The following is a 16,348-nucleotide window of genomic DNA, read 5'->3' on the forward strand; positions in this document are numbered from 1 at the left end:
TGACCCAGATTCGAACCGGGGTTGCTGCGGCCACAACGCAGAGTACTAACCACTATACGATCACGGCGACCAGGTTTATCGGCTGTTTGAAGACCCAGTATATTTACCAGCTCCTGACTTCTGTTTTGTCTCCATGGGCGGCCCTCAGTGTTTTACAAATTCCTAAATATTAAGTTCATGTGACTTTGCTGGCTTCCTGTGGCCACTATTTGCTTTGCTTGCTTATTTTGATTTACATCGTAAAGGCTTTGAGATTTATATTTGATTAAGTTATGGATAGACATGTGACCAGTTAAAGGACTGACCGAGCAAGCCAGGAGTCGAACCTAGAATCTTCTGATCCGTAGTTAGACGCGTTACCCATTGCGCCACTAGCCCTCAGTGGCCCAGGTTGCTGGATCACCTGAGTTGTCACAGCATAGAGGGTCAACAGTTGTCTATTATGCAGTAATGTCGAGGACGGCGGGAAGTAAAACAAACAGGCTGTGCAGAGTTGCCGTGACCCGGATTCGAACCGGGGTTGCTGCGGCCACAACGCAGAGTACTAACCACTATACGATCACGGCGACCAGGTTTATCAGCTGTTTGAAGACCCAGCATATTTATCAGCTCCTGACTTCTGTTTTATGTCCATGGGCGGCCCTCAGTGTTTCACAAATTCCTAAATATTAAGTTCATGTGACTTTGCTGGCTTCCTGTGGTCACAGCTATGCCACTATTTGCTTTGCTTGCTTATTTTGATTTACATCGTAAAGGGTTTGAGATTTATATTTGATGAAGTTACTGACAGACATGTGACCAGTTAAAGGGTTAACCGAGCTAGCCAGGAGTTGAACCTAGAATCTTCTGATCCGTAGTCAGACGCGTTATCCATTGCACCACTAGCCCTCAGTGCACCAGGATGCTGGATCACCTGGGTTGTCACAGCATAGAGGGTCAACAGTTGTCTATTATGCAGTAATGTCGAGGACGGCGGGAAGTAAAACAACCTGTCTGTGCAGAGTTGCCGTGACCCGGATTCGAACCGGGGTTGCTGCGGCCACAACGCAGAGTACTAACCACTATACGATCACGGCGACCAGATTTATCGGCTGTTTGAAGACCCAGTATATTTACCAGCTCCTGACTTCTGTTTTGTCTCCATGGGCGGCCCTCAGTGTTTTACAAATTCCTAAATATTAAGTTCATGTGACTTTGCTGGCTTCCTGTGGCCACAACTATGCCACTATTTGCTTTGCTTGCTTATTTTGATTTACATCGTAAAGGCTTTGAGATTTCTATTTGATTAAGTTATGGATAGACATGTGACCAGTTAAAGGGTTGACCGAGCTAGCCAGGAGTCGAACCTAGAATCTTCTGATCCGTAGTCAGACGCGTTATCCATTGCGCCACTAGCCCTCAGGGCACTAGGTTGTTGGATCACCTGAGTTGTCACAGAATAGAGGGTCAACAGTTGTATACTATGCAGCGATGTCGAGGACGGCGGGAAGTAAAACAACTTGTCTGTGCAAAGTTGCCGTGACCCGGATTCGAACCGGGGTTGCTGCGGCCACAACGCAGAGTACTAACCACTATACGATCACGGCGACTAGGTTTAACAACTGTTTGAAGACCCAGCATAATTATCAGCTCCTGACTTTTATTTTGCCTCCATGGGCTGTCTTCAGTGTTTCACAAACTCCAGTAATATCCTAAATATTAAGTTCATGTGACTTTGCTGGCTTCCTGTGGCCACAACTATGCCACTATTTGCTTTGCTTGCTTATTTTGATTTACATCGTAAAGGCTTTGAGATTTATATATGATTAAGTTATGGATAGACATGTGACCAGTTAAAGGACTGATCGAGCTAGCCAGGAGTTGAACCTAGAATCTTCTGATCCGTAGTCAAACACGTTATCCATTGCGCCACTAGCCCTCAGTGGCCCAGGTTGTTGGATCACCTGAGTTGTCACAGCATAGAGGGTCAACAGTTGTATATTATGCAGTAATGTCGAGGACGGCGGGAAGTAAAACAAACAGGCTGTGTAGAGTTGCCGTGACCCGGATTCGAACCGGGGTTGCTGCGGCCACAACGCAGAGTACTAACCACTATACGATCACGGCAACCAGGTTTAACAACTGTTTGAAGACCCAGCATATTTATCAGCTCCTGACTTCTGTTTTATGTCCATGGGTGGCCCTCAGTGTTTCACAAATTCCTAAATATTAAGTTCATGTGACTTTGCTGGCTTCCTGTGGTCACAGCTATGCCACTATTTGCTTTGCTTGCTTATTTTGATTTACATCGTAAAGGCTTTGAGATTTCTATTTGATGAAGTTACTGACAGACATGTGACCAATTAAAGGACTGATCGAGCTAGCCAGGAGTTGAACCTAGAATCTTCTGATCCGTAGTCAGACGCGTTATCCATTGCGCCACTAGCCCTCAGGGGCCCAGGTTGCTGGATCACCTGAGTTGTCACAGAATAGAGGGTCAACAGTTGTCTATTATGCAGTAATGTCGAGGACGGCGGGAAGTAAAACAACTTGTCTGTGCAAAGTTGCCGTGACCCGGATTCGAACCGGGGTTGCTGCGGTCACAACGCAGAGTACTAACCACTATACGATCACAGCGACTAGGTTTACTGGCTGTTTGAAGACCCAGCATATTTACCAGCTCCTGACTTTTATTTTGCCTCCATGGGCTGTCTTCAGTGTTTCACAAACTCCAGTAATATCCTAAATATTAAGTTCATGTGACTTTGCTGGCTTCCTGTGGCCACAGCTATGCCACTATTTGCTTTGCTTGCTTATTTTGATTTACATCGTAAAGGCTTTGAGATTTCTATTTGATGAAGTTACTGACAGACATGTGACCAGTTAAAGCAGAACTTTGCAAGTCGGCCGGAAATAGCTCGCTCCTTCGTTGGTTTCTCTTTTTTTCCCTCTCCGGAGCTCCCCCACAGTTCTGGGAGGCACATGTCACTGTCGTAAAAAAAAAAAAAACTCGCCGCCGCCACCTCCTCCACCCCCCCTACACGTGCTTGTGTTTACTGCTGTTTGCTAAGCCCTGCTAACACCGAGCTAATGCTAACACGGAGCTAATGCTAACGCGGAGCTAACGCTAAAACCGAGCTAACGCTATGCTAACACGGAGCTAACGCTAACACGGCGCTAACGCTAATACAGCCACACACAGGCACAAAGACACAGACATACACACACAGGAATAAAGGTTCCAAAACGCGAAGGTGTGTGTGTGTGTGTCATGATGTATTACATTATCTTATAAAAGACCCATGGTGTGTGTATCTGTGTTAGCATTAGCTCCCTGTTAGCCACAAGCCAAACTTCATCAGTACAAACATTTCATGTTTCCATGGTTTCCTCCGACTTTCCGAACTCAAACCAATCACGATTCGTGACATGCATGACGTCATATGCGTTCTTATCTCGTACTGCCGTAAGGCAGTTTCTCGCGATAGTTCTATCCATTGACGAGATTTGTAACACCGAGACGGACGACTGATCTTGCAAGTGCGGTTTTCAGCCAGTGGGGGGGGGTGAGCGCATTGGCCTAGACCCCATTCACTTCATAACAGGTCACTCAACCATCACAGTGACTCTGAGCCACAATAATTACAGCCCAATTCCTGCATAGTTCTGCTTTAAAGGGTTGACCGAGCTAGCCAGGAGTTGAACCTAGAATCTTCTGATCCGTAGTCAGACGCGTTATCCATTGCGCCACTAGCCCTCAGTGGCCCAGATTGTTGGATCACCTGAGTTGTCACAGAATAGAGGGTCAACAGTTGTCTATTATGCAGTAATGTCGAGGACGGCGGGAAGTAAAACAAACAGGCTGTGCAGAGTTGCCGTGACCTGGATTCGAACCAGGGTTGCTGCGGCCACAACGGAGAGTACTAACCACTATACGATCACGGCGACCAGGTTTATTGACTGTTTGAAGACCCAGTATATTTACCAGCTCCTGACTTCTGTTTTGGCTCCTATATATTAAGTTCATGTGACTTTGCTGGCTTCCTGTGGCCACAACTATGCCACTATTTGCTTTGCTTGCTTATTTTGATTTACATCGTAAAGGGTTTGAGATTTCTATTTGATGAAGTTATGGATAGACATGTGACCAGTTAAAGGGTTATCCGAGCTAGCCAGGAGTCGAACCGAGATTCGTAGTCAGACGCGTTATCCATTGCGCCACTAGCCCTCAGTGGCCCAGGTTGCTGGATCACCTGAGTTGTCACAGAATAGAGGGTCAACAGTTGTATACTATGCAGCGATGTCGAGGACGGCGGGAAGTAAAACAACCTGTCTGTGCAGAGTTGCCGTGACCCGGATTCGAACCGGGGTTGCTGCGGCCACAACGCAGAGTACTAACCACTATACGATCACGGCGACCAGGTTTATCAGCTGTTTGAAGACCCAGTATATTTACCAGCTCCTGACTTCTGTTTTATGTCCATGGGTGGCCCTCAGTGTTTTACAAATTCCTAAATATTAAGTTCATGTGACTTTGCTGGCTTCCTGTGGCCACAACTATGCCACTATTTGCTTTGCTTGCTTATTTTGATTTACATCGTAAAGGCTTTGAGATTTCTATTTGATTAAGTTATGGATAGACATGTGACCAGTTAAAGGACTGACCGAGCTAGCCAGGAGTCGAACCTAGAATCTTCTGATCCGTAGTCAGACGCGTTATCCATTGCGCCACTAGCCCTCAGTGGCCCAGATTGTTGGATCACCTGAGTTGTCACAGCATAGAGGGTCAACAGTTGTCTATTATGCAGTAATGTCGAGGACGGCGGGAAGTAAAACAAACAGGCTGTGCAGAGTTGCCGTGACCCGGATTCGAACCGGGGTTGCTGCGGCCACAACGCAGAGTACTAACCACTATACGATCACGGCGACTAGGTTTAGAAACTGTTTGAAGACCCAGCATATTTACCAGCTCCTGACCTCTGTTTTGTCTCCATGGGCGGTCCCCAGTGTTTCTCAAACTCCGGTCATATCCTAAATTTTAAGTTCATGTGACTTTGTTGGCTTCCTGTGGCCACAACTATGCCACTTACTTTTGGTTAGGTGTTTTGATTTACATTGTGAAGGGGTAGCGATTTCTAATTGGTTAAGTTATTGACAGACATGTGACCAGTTAAAGGGTTGACCGAGCTAGCCAGGAGTCGAACCTAGAATCTTCTGATCCGTTACGCACAGTAACCTCACAGGCTTCATAGATGAACAGCTGCATGTCTCACTGAAGCGTTACCTGCAAACTCATGGTTCCAATAGCGTTCTTCAGGAGAGCTCCGGCATGGACCTGAGTCAACCCCTCTGTGGACACATCATTGATCCTGAGGATCCTGTCTCCTACCTAATGGGGACACAAAAACACAAACTATACAATACAATACAATACAATACAATACAATACCCTATATATGAACCCATTTAGCTCCCATATATTTCAGGGTGTTTGACTCCGTAACTTGATAATACAGTAGCATCAGCAACTGTTGCATTTATCTAAATAAATATACATCAGAGCTGAGATTGCATGAGGCTTTAACCCTGTCAAACCTTACTCTAACCTGGCTTCACTTGACTTGATCATAATTCTATACATGTAGTACACACAGTAGCTACACAGAGGCACATATAGATAGAGGGCACTCCCCACCTGTAATTGCTGGGTTTTGGCAGCCAGTCCACTGGTATCCATGGTAGCAATAAAAAGAGGTATGTTGCCATGGGGACTGCCCACTCCACCTGCTACACTGATGCCCAGGGTGTCACATGGACCCTGTGGTGATAACACACACACATTAAGGACCCTGTTGGACCAATACCACTGAAGAACATGGGACCCACATACACATATATTATCATGCAATACCTTTTGTATTATGACTTTTCTGACATCGGGTAAGTCTTGAAATGCTGTTGGAGGAGAGCGGCATATGTACACAAATTCATCTTTCAGGTGGTAACAACATTTTCCACTCAAAGAACTGTTAATTGTAAATATATATGTGTGTGTGTATGTGTGAAAGTGTGAAAGTCATGGATTTAATCTCAATAACATGCACAATGTATTCATCTTGCTTTCAGACAATCTCTTGAACATGAAGGGCCACTCACCACTTCCTGTTTTGTTGTCTGCCTCCCTCTGGTGACCGAGGGAAGCATCACATCCACTTGAGGGGGTCAGGGTGGAACAGTCAGAGTCTTCGCTCTGGATAAAACACAACTTAAAGTACTCCTAGGTTCACAAAGCACTATTGTTAAAATTGTGCATTACAGCAATCGTTGAACTGCAGAGTATATTCAAATGAGTGAGTTTATTAAAGAGAGCCTGGACTTAAATAGGTACATGCCAAATCCACCACTGATAACTTCCCTGTCACTGACTTGACAAAGACAAACCAAAAGAAAATGTTTACCTGGCTCCGCTTTGAGTACTGCACACCAGCTTTAAAACGAGCCACCTCCAGGTGCAACTCTCCACCGCAACTCTGAGAGAAAGATGACACATCGCATGGAAGATGATAAATCCATCACATTTATAACCCACTTGTAATTCAGTCATAACCTTTTTGCATAGTGTACGTGTGAATGTGTCAGACCTGTAGAAGCTGCTGTGCATGTTCCTGTGACGCTGCACGGACATCCTCTCCGTTGATTGACAGAATCTGGTCACCTAGCAACAACCTGCCATCTGAATCTGCTACACCTCCTCTGATGATATCTGACACAAAGATGCCCGTGTCATTGCTGTCGGAAGAAAACACAGGTCAAAAACTGTGTCTGTCCCACGCTCATAAAATAAATTATGTGAGCTGTAAGCCCGCTGCTTTGCATAATGTCACACATGTTTGTGCAGACATATAAAAAGCTGCATGAAAATCTGCACCTTAACTCTTTGGAAATTACGTGTCCTCTGTGCAGTGTGGCAGCGACTGACCTGTCTGGGTGACCTTTATGCTAATTATTGGATGCTGTAAGCGTGTGTGATTTCATTACAGCATGTGTCACATATTTTCCACAATAATGATTGCTGCTGCTGCTGCACAGTTCCTGATCTCTAACTAGATACTGTAAGACTTCACAGCTTGAGTTTAACTTTACAGTACTATACTACAGAGTTTTCATTGTTATACATACCGTACAAAATAGTGAAAAGAATTGTTTTTTATCTTCAAGGGTCAATTAATAACAAAAAAAAGCAATAGGCTACTATATTCATCACAGTAAATGATACCAAGTTTGCTACATAAAACAAAGTGTGCTATTTTTGACCATTTGAAATGTGAAACACGGATATTTTCTATATTAGGAGGAAGGCTGTGGTTAACGTCACAGAGATGGAAATGTCAGTTCTGAAAAGGCCATAGTGAATCTAACTGCTGAGCTTTGCTTGTTTAAGAGGTTTATTAAGAGGTGTACACAAAATACACTTTGATTAACCTTTAAATCAACCATCTGACAGACGACAGGCACTGGTTCTTTTTCACTCTGAAGTCTAAAGTCCACTTGTTCTCGGGTTTGCTAAAAAATAATCTACCTGTAAAAACCTCCTTCTGAAAACTTGGGAGTTTAACTAATTTGCCAACTCATGTCAACTCACTGATGAAAAAGATTTTGATTGAATCTGGGGTCAGAAATGGGTCATGCAGTGGCTGAATGGTTTCCTTGTGTAGTGGAGTGCATTCAACAAATGCATGACCCACTTTATTTCTCACCCATCCCTCATCGTTGCAAGGTGAAAGAGTTGACAGGTGGTGTGTTTGAACTCACGTCTTATTCAAAATACAAGGCTGCCTAACGATGTCATCATCAGCCTCTTTCACAGGTTTGACTTACAGTTGCCAGGCATATTTTTGTTGATTTGAAGCTCCTGAAGCCAACCTGGATCCTGTTTTTCTGATCAGGCCTCTCAAACTGAAACCTCATACTATTACTGATTTATTCACATTTGTGTAATATTATAATTTGGCTTTGGTACATGTTGTTTTTGTACTACAACGTCCCATGTCTAATCTGACCTTTCTACATTTGGCCAGACATGTATATGTTTCTTATACAGTAACTTTGTCCTTTGCATTCTACATTACAACACTCAACATTGCATTCACATATGTTATGGTACAGTATATAATATGTCTATATCTAATTTATCTTAATATTTTAGATTCTGTTTCTATTTTTACTTTACTTCTTATTACATTTTGCATTGTGCTACCGTGTCTATTTGAATTCTGCCTTACTCTTATTTTATTTTATCCACAGAGCATCATGATTATACCTCTTGCCCACAGTGGACAGTCCCAGTCCCTCTGCGGGTCGATGTCTGAGTTCCACGCTGAAGACGTCCCACAGGTCCTCCTCCCTGTAGGCCTCCTGGTGCCTGAAGACACACAGGCGAACATGCTGGGTGGTGAGCCGCAGCACGCCAATAGCCTCGTCGTGAGTAGCCTGCCGCAGGTCTATACCGTTTACCTAGGAGGAGGAGAGAAATCACACACAGCAGAAAGAATTGACAAAGAGTGCTTTGTCATGATTAGTGGTTATCTACTGATGGCATCAACCTTGGGTCATTGATTTCTTTTGCAGCTCCCTGATTATCTGTGTGACTTGTCTTATGTGTGCAGATTTCATTGCAGCATTTTTATTGTATTATGATTGTTTTGCTTGACCCGCCACATATTTTTCCAGTTTAACATTAGTTGATACATTTTCAGAAATGTTGATACACATGTTCACACGTGTTGTCAATGTAAATAAAGAAAAAATAAATTAAACAACATTTACAATGTTTTATAATCATATTTGCTATGCATTCATTAAATCCTTGCTTAAAAATGTGATTGATGTGATGAAAAAATACACAAACAAATTGTTTTTATATTTTAGTTATGTTCCAACAATAATAGTTCTGTGTTGCTTTGTTGAAAAAAGAAAGAAAGAAAACAAGCCAGAAAAATACTATTACAGCTGCATTATGTTTTTATGGTATAGCCATAAAAAAATTGTATTTTCCCATAATACCTCTAATATCAGGTCTCCAGCCTGCAGCCTCCCATCTCTCTGTGCTGCTCCACCATCATTTACTTCATGGACCACTACTGCCCCCTGGTGGAAAAACCAGAAAACACTCATCTTTACAGACCTATAGTGCCACCAAGTTAAACCCAGTCAGCCTTGTTATGCCTCATATTTCAGAACAATCGGCTCTTAAAAACTTTTTATGAAGTGAACACAGAAAGGAAATACTGAAAATATGATAAATAATAAATGATCAATTGAATAAATAAATAAATAAGAGATAGATAAAATATGGAGTATGACTTTAGTTTAGCAAAATTTTTCATGAACAAAAACAGCAAATGTGCCCTTTAGCCTTAAATTAAATGTTAATGTGAAATGTCAGGTGGTTGATCATACCAGCAGAGTGTCGCATCCTCCTACAATGCTGAGGCCCAGGCCTACGTTTCCCTTTGAGATCTCCAGCATGGTTTCCCTGCCTGCTACAACTGGGCAGCTCAGGGGGTCTGAAGTTGTGGGTGCAGATCCCAGCCAATCAGACCGTGCTGTATTGAGGGTTGAAGAGTGGGTGGATGAAACAGGGAGGGTTTGGGAGGAAGCAGGAGTGATCGAGCAGGGATAGGAATGGGACGGAGGGAGAGGTAGAGTGGAAGAGGAGGAGAGGCGCCTGGAACAGCTGATGGAGAGCTTGACAGTGACCCGGTGTTTGAGGATCAAAGTGGACACCTGAATACAGAGACAACAGGTGAGTCAATAATCATTAAATCAGGCCCTTTAAGTGCATATTGTGTGTGTGTGTTGGAGTTTGTGTGTTTTGTACCTTTTCCACAGATAGACCAGCTACATGTTCATCACCCACTGCTATGATTCTGTCACCAGGCTTTATTCTGCCATCCTGCACACAGACAGAAACATTAATGAAATGTGGGAATTTAGAAGGACAAGAAGAAGTGAGATTACAATTCAAACAGACACCAAGTATAACTGGATAGTTACGTTGTGATTGTGTCTATTTTATGTCTCTTCATGCTCAATTACACTTCAACTACAGTACTTTTTGACTCCACTAGATTTTACAGATATAGTTGCTGATCATTTTCAAGATAGAGATATTTCATATAAAATATATGACCATTTTATAAACTATGATGTGCTGCTGTAAACTAAATGGCCCAAGAGTAAATAGCTCAGCTCTGCTTCACCTTAAATGGCTAAAATGTCCTTCTGTCACTTCTACTAGCACCATAAAACATGTGATGGCAAATACAAACCCTTAGTAGAAAGAGAGGAACAAGTGATAATGACATTGTTTAGAAAACATGTTGGATAGATAACAAAAACCGAATACCTATAAAAACAATATATTCCTGAAGACATAACAGATGGAGGTGATGCTTCAAATGATGCTAACCTTAAAAGCTGTGCCGTGCTGGGTCAGGGACTTGACCGTCACTCCATCTTTTGAGTCATCCTCCGCCAGGCAGAGGCCGAGACCTACACGATCCTAGAGGGAGACGCGGAAAAGAAAGCAGTCAACAAGCTGTAACGGTCACTTACTAAGAATTACTGAGGCTAACAGCAGCCTTATATAAAAGACTCGTGTTTGCTCTCATGTTGACAATGTGTTGGGAGGTTGTTGTATTTTCTCTAGTGTCAAGGCTGCTTTTTCTTTTGCTACGATAAGATTGTGTTACAACTCAACCAGTTTCCCCAAACTGTGCTTCTGGAGGTTAATGCCTAGATGTGCTGAAGGTATTGTACCTGAGGTAGGGTGATGTGGTGGATGTCTCTGGATAATCCTCCATGCTCTGCTGACTCTGTCTGAGAGTCGACTGTGTCCTCACACTCTGTTCTGGATCCCTGAGCCTTTTGACTCACAGCTGCTTTATTCCTAGGAAAACAAAGACCGACATCTGTCATAAACCGCCCCTGGTCAACACCTATACATGCCGTTTAGTTCAAAATTGGGGGTAAAGGCCAGAAAAAATCCCACTGCATATCACCTGATGAGAACGATCTTGACTCTACTAGATGGAGCGTTGTTAATGATGGTGGAGGCATTCTGGTGACTGCGCCCGTACAAGATCTGGCCGTTGATCTGAAGGAAAAAGAATGTTTTCTTTGTCACACCCATATCTACAGGAATCTACTTTTCTGCCATCTTCATCTTTCTCCCCCTCCCCCTCGATTTTCCTCCTCATCTCTATTTCCCGGTTGCTCATTGCCAGAATCCAGCTCAGAACCAACCATTCTTCAAATGGTAATTTGTCTGATAAATCTACTGTGCAGATACTCAATGCTCTTTACTCATCCATGCCTTCTACCCACCACCCACTGCTCTCCTTTTGCTGCTCTCAATTTTGACTCTGGTATTTTGTCTCTCCCCAGGACTCCAACCTTTATTGCCCCCTCTTTCACTGCTCCCATTCACTCTCCTCCTTACCTCCAGTAGCTCATCTCCAACCTGTATCCTCCCATCCAACCCAGCGGGGCCTTGAGGGTCTATATCCGCTACGTAGACACTCATTCGGGCCCTAGAGCCGTCCTTGTCCCCTGAGAGACTGATTCCCAGCCCGTGAGCCGCGGGATTCTTCTCCAGCTCAATCATATGGAGCTTCCCAGACAGGCTGCCATAGCGCTGAAGCATCTTTTCTAGGAGAGGAACAAACAAGAGGTTGTTAGGGAAAGGATGTGATGGGTGAGCCAAAAAAAGCATGGCATGCTACATGTAATGACTGACACTTCATGTGGAGAGGAAGCATTATACACTAGTGGAGCTTGTGTGTGTGTGTGTGTGTGTGTGTGTGTGTGTGGTGTGTTGCAGCAATTTGTCTAGAAGGGATGATGTCAGTCACGTTGGAGGAGAGGATGAAGAATGTCTGTGTTTCTCTATATTGCATATACAGTATATAATAAGACTATATAGTTTGCATGTGCATGTGTAAAGGCACATAAATATTTGAATGACTTTATGTGCAAACATGTCACAGAGACTTCCACAGAGTCCTTTAAAGACACCTTATGAAGATTTTGGCCACCAGTGAAGCTATCACTGTTTATAAAGTAGGGCCCTATTATATGTTCTACATTCCAGCCAATGGTTTCACTAACATGTACATCCACAAAGACAGTGAAGAAAAGGAAGATATACTGTAGATGCAAGTTTGAATTTTTTTTGGATTAATTGGTTTTGCAAATATCCTTAAAAGAGGAAAACAAAATGTGTTAACATTTGTTAGACCTCAAGGATACACACAACACATTTAAATGAGTAAAACTGGATACAAACAAAACTTTGTTTTTGAAAAAACTCCACAACACACTTGTCATTAGTGCAGTGAGCAAGAATGGGTAAAATTTGAAAAAACATTGTTTTTGTGCCACAGAAGAAACTGAAAGTCTCAGTTCTGATCTGGAAACTGTACTGTACAGGAAGAAAAAAAGTTTCATTGGCTTTTGTGTTCTTGGCCAATGGCGCGTGTACTTGAAGCCTGGGACTTCACATGTGAGTAGTATGGAAACAATCTGCTCATATGGTTCTCAGTGACTTTCAATGAATGGCCCTGGCCTGATTCTCATTGTATCACTGTTTTACTGTTCTTTCTGGCTCTGCTTAGCAATTGGTCTTTGTGGGCCACGGGGCATCATGTGGCCTGCACTGTGTGGCTGTGACTCCTACGTTGAAATCACCACACAGCTCCCGCTCCTGGGGGCGCTGGTGGATCCCACTGTGACGTCTCTATGATGCAGACTTACTCCTGCCAGTGTCTTCATCCTCCACTGCTGCTGCGATTGGTGCTGTTACAGTCATGGGGCTTCTCCGATTCTTTCTATCCGATGCTGGCGAAGGTACCTTGGGAGAAGTTTTGCATTATTGAACAGGCAGGGTTGGGGATGCCTCAGGGGTCCTTCAGGCATGAGTTGGACTACCCCTGAGGCTTGTTCAGTGTGCTTGATGTAGTAGTGGGAAAAACTGACGAACAGAATGAATTAATGAACACAGTTTTAATGTCAGCTAAAAATAACATGAAAGATGACCAGAATCATGCATTATTTTGCAACCAACTTACAAGTGCATTGAAAAAATAACTTCAAAAGAATGCACTGTCTATTTAGAGAGTTACGCATCTCCATCAAAGAGAAAAACAAAGGGCTTAAACAAACAAGGTAGCTGCAAGGGACTTTGAACTACAAGGGTTCTATCTACAAATATGCACGTTAATTAAAGTTTTTGGAAGTTGGCTTAGTGCAAATGCTAATGCACAGCTGCTTTTTTATCCTGCACACCCATGATAACACACATACTGTACATGCACAAACAACAATGTACCAACCTTAAAGGGAGTGGGAGTGAAGGGGTTTGTAGGGGAGAGACTAAGGAAGAGACCACTGAGAGGCTCTGCTTCCTACGATCATGAGGGGAAACAGATATAGTCCTACATGCATCATCACCAAAACACAACATCTAGCTCTCAAGAAAAAAAAAAACCCTTTAAAGCTTCTTCATTCTTTTTGGAAAACCACGTAGGCGTTAGTGACTCAACACTATATATATATAATGTATTGTGTATAATATAGTGTTCTCTGTACACTATAGCCACACACAGTCAGACATCAGCAACTGTGTAGGAACAGAAACAGAGAAGAAAAATAACTCCACAAGTTGTCATGTGTTCCAGTGACGTGTGGGGTGCAGGTCACGACAAAAAACTAGCTACTGCTCTCTGACTCTGTGGGACCGTGTGCAGTTTAAATTCAAGTGTATATTTATCTGTAAAAGAGAAATCGTGAGAAAGTATCAATAGATCAAGGCTGGTGAAAGTCTCCAGTCGAGGAGTGTTACCTTGCTGCTGTGTGAGTTGGACTGTGGTGTTGGAGTCAGTCTTTCATGGTTGGTGAGCATCAGGGACTGTGGGCAGAGCATAAAATGCAGAGTAGGCAGATAAATATTATCTAGTATATGACTGCAAAACGTGGATGCTTCAAAACGCTGCATTTTCCCTCTGATAAGTCATGTGATGCCAGATAAAGTTTCAGACAAAGATAATTTTGTTCAGTCTGCTCCGTGTCCAGAGGATATCATATTGTAATGCAACAAACTCCCACGCACAGCACTGCTGAAACTTCTGATGGAGTTGTCCAAGAGAATTTACACTGTACCGTCTCTTTGCAGATGCTGAGCATTGAGATTCAATGTGAAAAAAATCCCAGAGCCCCATGAGACTCAAATGCTACACAATGTAATGTCTGCATAAAGTACCTGCACGTACACTGCAGAATGCATCCTACGCCAGTAGAGATGTGCTTTTTTTGGGGGGGACTATTTTCTAATACAATAATACCTGAGGTCTGTTCTGTCCAGATTGGACCAGGAAGTCCACAGAGTCTCCAGCCCTGCGGATGGCCTCCACTGCCTGCTCGTGGCTCGCGTCTCTTAAGTCCACACCACAAACCTTTGCCAAGTCATTACACACAGGAGACATTGGACAAAACAAATCAATATGAGTCTAATCAGCTTCTGTGATAAAATCTTCCATGTTTTTGGAGAATTAAATAAAATACTGAAATAAAATATTTGTTTCCTTTGTCTAATCGAGTAAAAATGACTTTTAAAAAAGTGAAGGAACTGCAATGAAATGTCAAATCTGTACATATAGAACACGGTTAGAAATAAGACTTTGTTATGGTAAAGGTAAAGTCCCCACTGATTAATGGTCAAATAATGTGTGTGTGATTTTGAATTATGCTTGCACACGTGTGATGTGTGATACACACAGCATATAACACTGTGGATAATCATTTGTTTTCCTTTTTCAAATATTTTCATATTCTATATTGTCCAGTTTTTTTTTTCACTTTGTATGCTTGCCTTAAGCCATGCACACTCACATTCTTGTTGTGTTTATTTTACTTCTTTGTCAGACTTGCAAAATTCTCTGTGAGTAGCATGTGGAGGCTACTACTGCATTTCATTCTGCAATCCTGTCTTGTATAATGACAAGCTGAACCTTGAACCTTAGACTTATTGTAGATAATGAATTGGAGTGAATAACATTTTCTGGTTATTTAGAAAATAGAGCTGTTCATTATCATTATCGTATTATCATCAAATCGTCGTCTTTCAATACAAGAGGACAATACCAGATAACAGCACAGGCGCTCAGTGTGTGTATGCGTGCTCGTGCAGTAAACAGACACAATCCCCTTTTTGCTTCAAGGCACTTACAGTATACACACAGACACACACACACTTGTCTCCTGTAATTTCCAATAAGTGTGTCTCTTTCCTTCTCTCTGCAACACACAATCACAGTTGGGGCCAAAAACACACACACACACACACACACACCTCCAGTATCCTGTCTCCAGTCCGGAGGGTGCCATTATGTGCTGCCGGGCTGTCGGGGCTGATGTGCTTGATGAAGACTCCCCTCATCATCTCTCCACTGCTCAGCCTTCGTCCCATGCCTCTGCCTCCCATTATGCTGATACCTAGGGACTGGCCTGGTGCTCGAGTCAGCCGCACACTGAAAACACAAAGCAGGATACAAGGAACATCCACACATATTGTAGAGCTGAAAATCCTTCTTATGCTGCTGATGAATTCAAGGATTCTGTATGCCTGATGAGGACCTACTTGGTCTGAAACATTACTGCAAAAAATGCACAAGAAGCAGAATTAATCCAATAGGTTTGCTTTTTTTTTGTTCTCATTCTCCCTCTATCCGCTGCTTAGGACTGCGGATAGAGTTTAAGAGATTAAGTCAAAACAATAGAATATTATACCTGCCAGGGAGAGACACATGCAGCGCAGCTTAAGTGATTTATCCAAGCAGGATGCGGTCATAAATGTGTTAAATACAGGTTGGGGAAGTTGTCACTTTTTTTCTAGGCTTAAGAAATATGAGCTGGTTGCATGTGTGCTGCACTGCTCTGCCCCTGCTGTGAACATAACCCAAACACACTGGGATTTTGCTAAGCCTTCTCTGGCACAGGGAGGATAAAGGGCATCATGGGCAGAGTTTTGAAAAGAGGCTGGAAATGCAAAATCTGAATACAATCTAAGACATTGTTCCTGGCTACTGCTGCTGATTCACTAACCTTCTAGGCTGTTCCCAGGACATGGTGGTATGAGGATACAGCTCGCCATCACCCTCCTCTTTACCATCCACCTTTATCTCCACCTCCAGCTTGGGCACTTTCCCATCTGCTCTAATCGAGTCCTTTTTCTCCTCCATGGTGTTTGCATCTTCCTTTCCCGCTACTTTATTCATGTGAGGTAGAAATTTTGGAACCTGCCAGCTGATGG

General features: G+C 43.1%; 1 protein-coding gene and 13 non-coding genes across 14 annotated transcripts in view; all 14 read right to left on the reverse strand.

Annotated features, from left to right (window-relative positions):
- Positions 1-16,348, reverse strand: part of LOC146991659 (multiple PDZ domain protein) — a 44,775-nt gene that overhangs the window by 4,748 nt on the left and 23,679 nt on the right. The window contains exons 23-42 of the mRNA XM_085776728.1: positions 16,141-16,341; positions 15,389-15,566; positions 14,382-14,492; positions 13,883-13,948; positions 13,374-13,445; positions 12,796-12,892; positions 11,483-11,691; positions 11,043-11,137; positions 10,801-10,930; positions 10,451-10,543; positions 9,860-9,934; positions 9,439-9,765; positions 9,043-9,126; positions 8,300-8,493; positions 6,621-6,768; positions 6,438-6,509; positions 6,136-6,256; positions 5,891-5,934; positions 5,675-5,797; positions 5,264-5,368 (exon numbers count right to left, since the gene is read on the reverse strand). Of these exons, the coding sequence (XP_085632854.1) occupies positions 5,264-5,368; positions 5,675-5,797; positions 5,891-5,934; positions 6,136-6,256; positions 6,438-6,509; positions 6,621-6,768; positions 8,300-8,493; positions 9,043-9,126; positions 9,439-9,765; positions 9,860-9,934; positions 10,451-10,543; positions 10,801-10,930; positions 11,043-11,137; positions 11,483-11,691; positions 12,796-12,892; positions 13,374-13,445; positions 13,883-13,948; positions 14,382-14,492; positions 15,389-15,566; positions 16,141-16,341 (2,545 nt within the window). The remainder of the gene's footprint in view (positions 1-5,263; positions 5,369-5,674; positions 5,798-5,890; positions 5,935-6,135; positions 6,257-6,437; positions 6,510-6,620; positions 6,769-8,299; positions 8,494-9,042; positions 9,127-9,438; positions 9,766-9,859; positions 9,935-10,450; positions 10,544-10,800; positions 10,931-11,042; positions 11,138-11,482; positions 11,692-12,795; positions 12,893-13,373; positions 13,446-13,882; positions 13,949-14,381; positions 14,493-15,388; positions 15,567-16,140; positions 16,342-16,348) is intronic.
- Positions 495-566, reverse strand: trnah-gug (transfer RNA histidin (anticodon GUG)). The gene has a single exon. It is a non-coding gene; the product is annotated as a tRNA-His (tRNA).
- Positions 816-888, reverse strand: trnar-acg (transfer RNA arginine (anticodon ACG)). Its single transcript has one exon. It is a non-coding gene; the product is annotated as a tRNA-Arg (tRNA).
- On the reverse strand, positions 1,005-1,076 carry trnah-gug (transfer RNA histidin (anticodon GUG)). Its single transcript has one exon. It is a non-coding gene; the product is annotated as a tRNA-His (tRNA).
- On the reverse strand, positions 1,326-1,398 carry trnar-acg (transfer RNA arginine (anticodon ACG)). Its single transcript has one exon. It is a non-coding gene; the product is annotated as a tRNA-Arg (tRNA).
- On the reverse strand, positions 1,515-1,586 carry trnah-gug (transfer RNA histidin (anticodon GUG)). The gene has a single exon. It is a non-coding gene; the product is annotated as a tRNA-His (tRNA).
- Positions 1,846-1,918, reverse strand: trnar-acg (transfer RNA arginine (anticodon ACG)). Its single transcript has one exon. It is a non-coding gene; the product is annotated as a tRNA-Arg (tRNA).
- trnah-gug (transfer RNA histidin (anticodon GUG)) lies at positions 2,035-2,106 on the reverse strand. Its single transcript has one exon. It is a non-coding gene; the product is annotated as a tRNA-His (tRNA).
- On the reverse strand, positions 2,356-2,428 carry trnar-acg (transfer RNA arginine (anticodon ACG)). Its single transcript has one exon. It is a non-coding gene; the product is annotated as a tRNA-Arg (tRNA).
- trnah-gug (transfer RNA histidin (anticodon GUG)) lies at positions 2,545-2,616 on the reverse strand. The gene has a single exon. It is a non-coding gene; the product is annotated as a tRNA-His (tRNA).
- Positions 3,664-3,736, reverse strand: trnar-acg (transfer RNA arginine (anticodon ACG)). Its single transcript has one exon. It is a non-coding gene; the product is annotated as a tRNA-Arg (tRNA).
- Positions 4,324-4,395, reverse strand: trnah-gug (transfer RNA histidin (anticodon GUG)). The gene has a single exon. It is a non-coding gene; the product is annotated as a tRNA-His (tRNA).
- On the reverse strand, positions 4,645-4,717 carry trnar-acg (transfer RNA arginine (anticodon ACG)). Its single transcript has one exon. It is a non-coding gene; the product is annotated as a tRNA-Arg (tRNA).
- On the reverse strand, positions 4,834-4,905 carry trnah-gug (transfer RNA histidin (anticodon GUG)). The gene has a single exon. It is a non-coding gene; the product is annotated as a tRNA-His (tRNA).

Source organism: Trachurus japonicus, chromosome 1, assembly GCF_045865225.1.
Source record: "Trachurus japonicus isolate A0001 chromosome 1, Traja_1.0".
Classification (NCBI taxonomy): domain Eukaryota; kingdom Metazoa; phylum Chordata; class Actinopteri; order Carangiformes; family Carangidae; genus Trachurus; species Trachurus japonicus.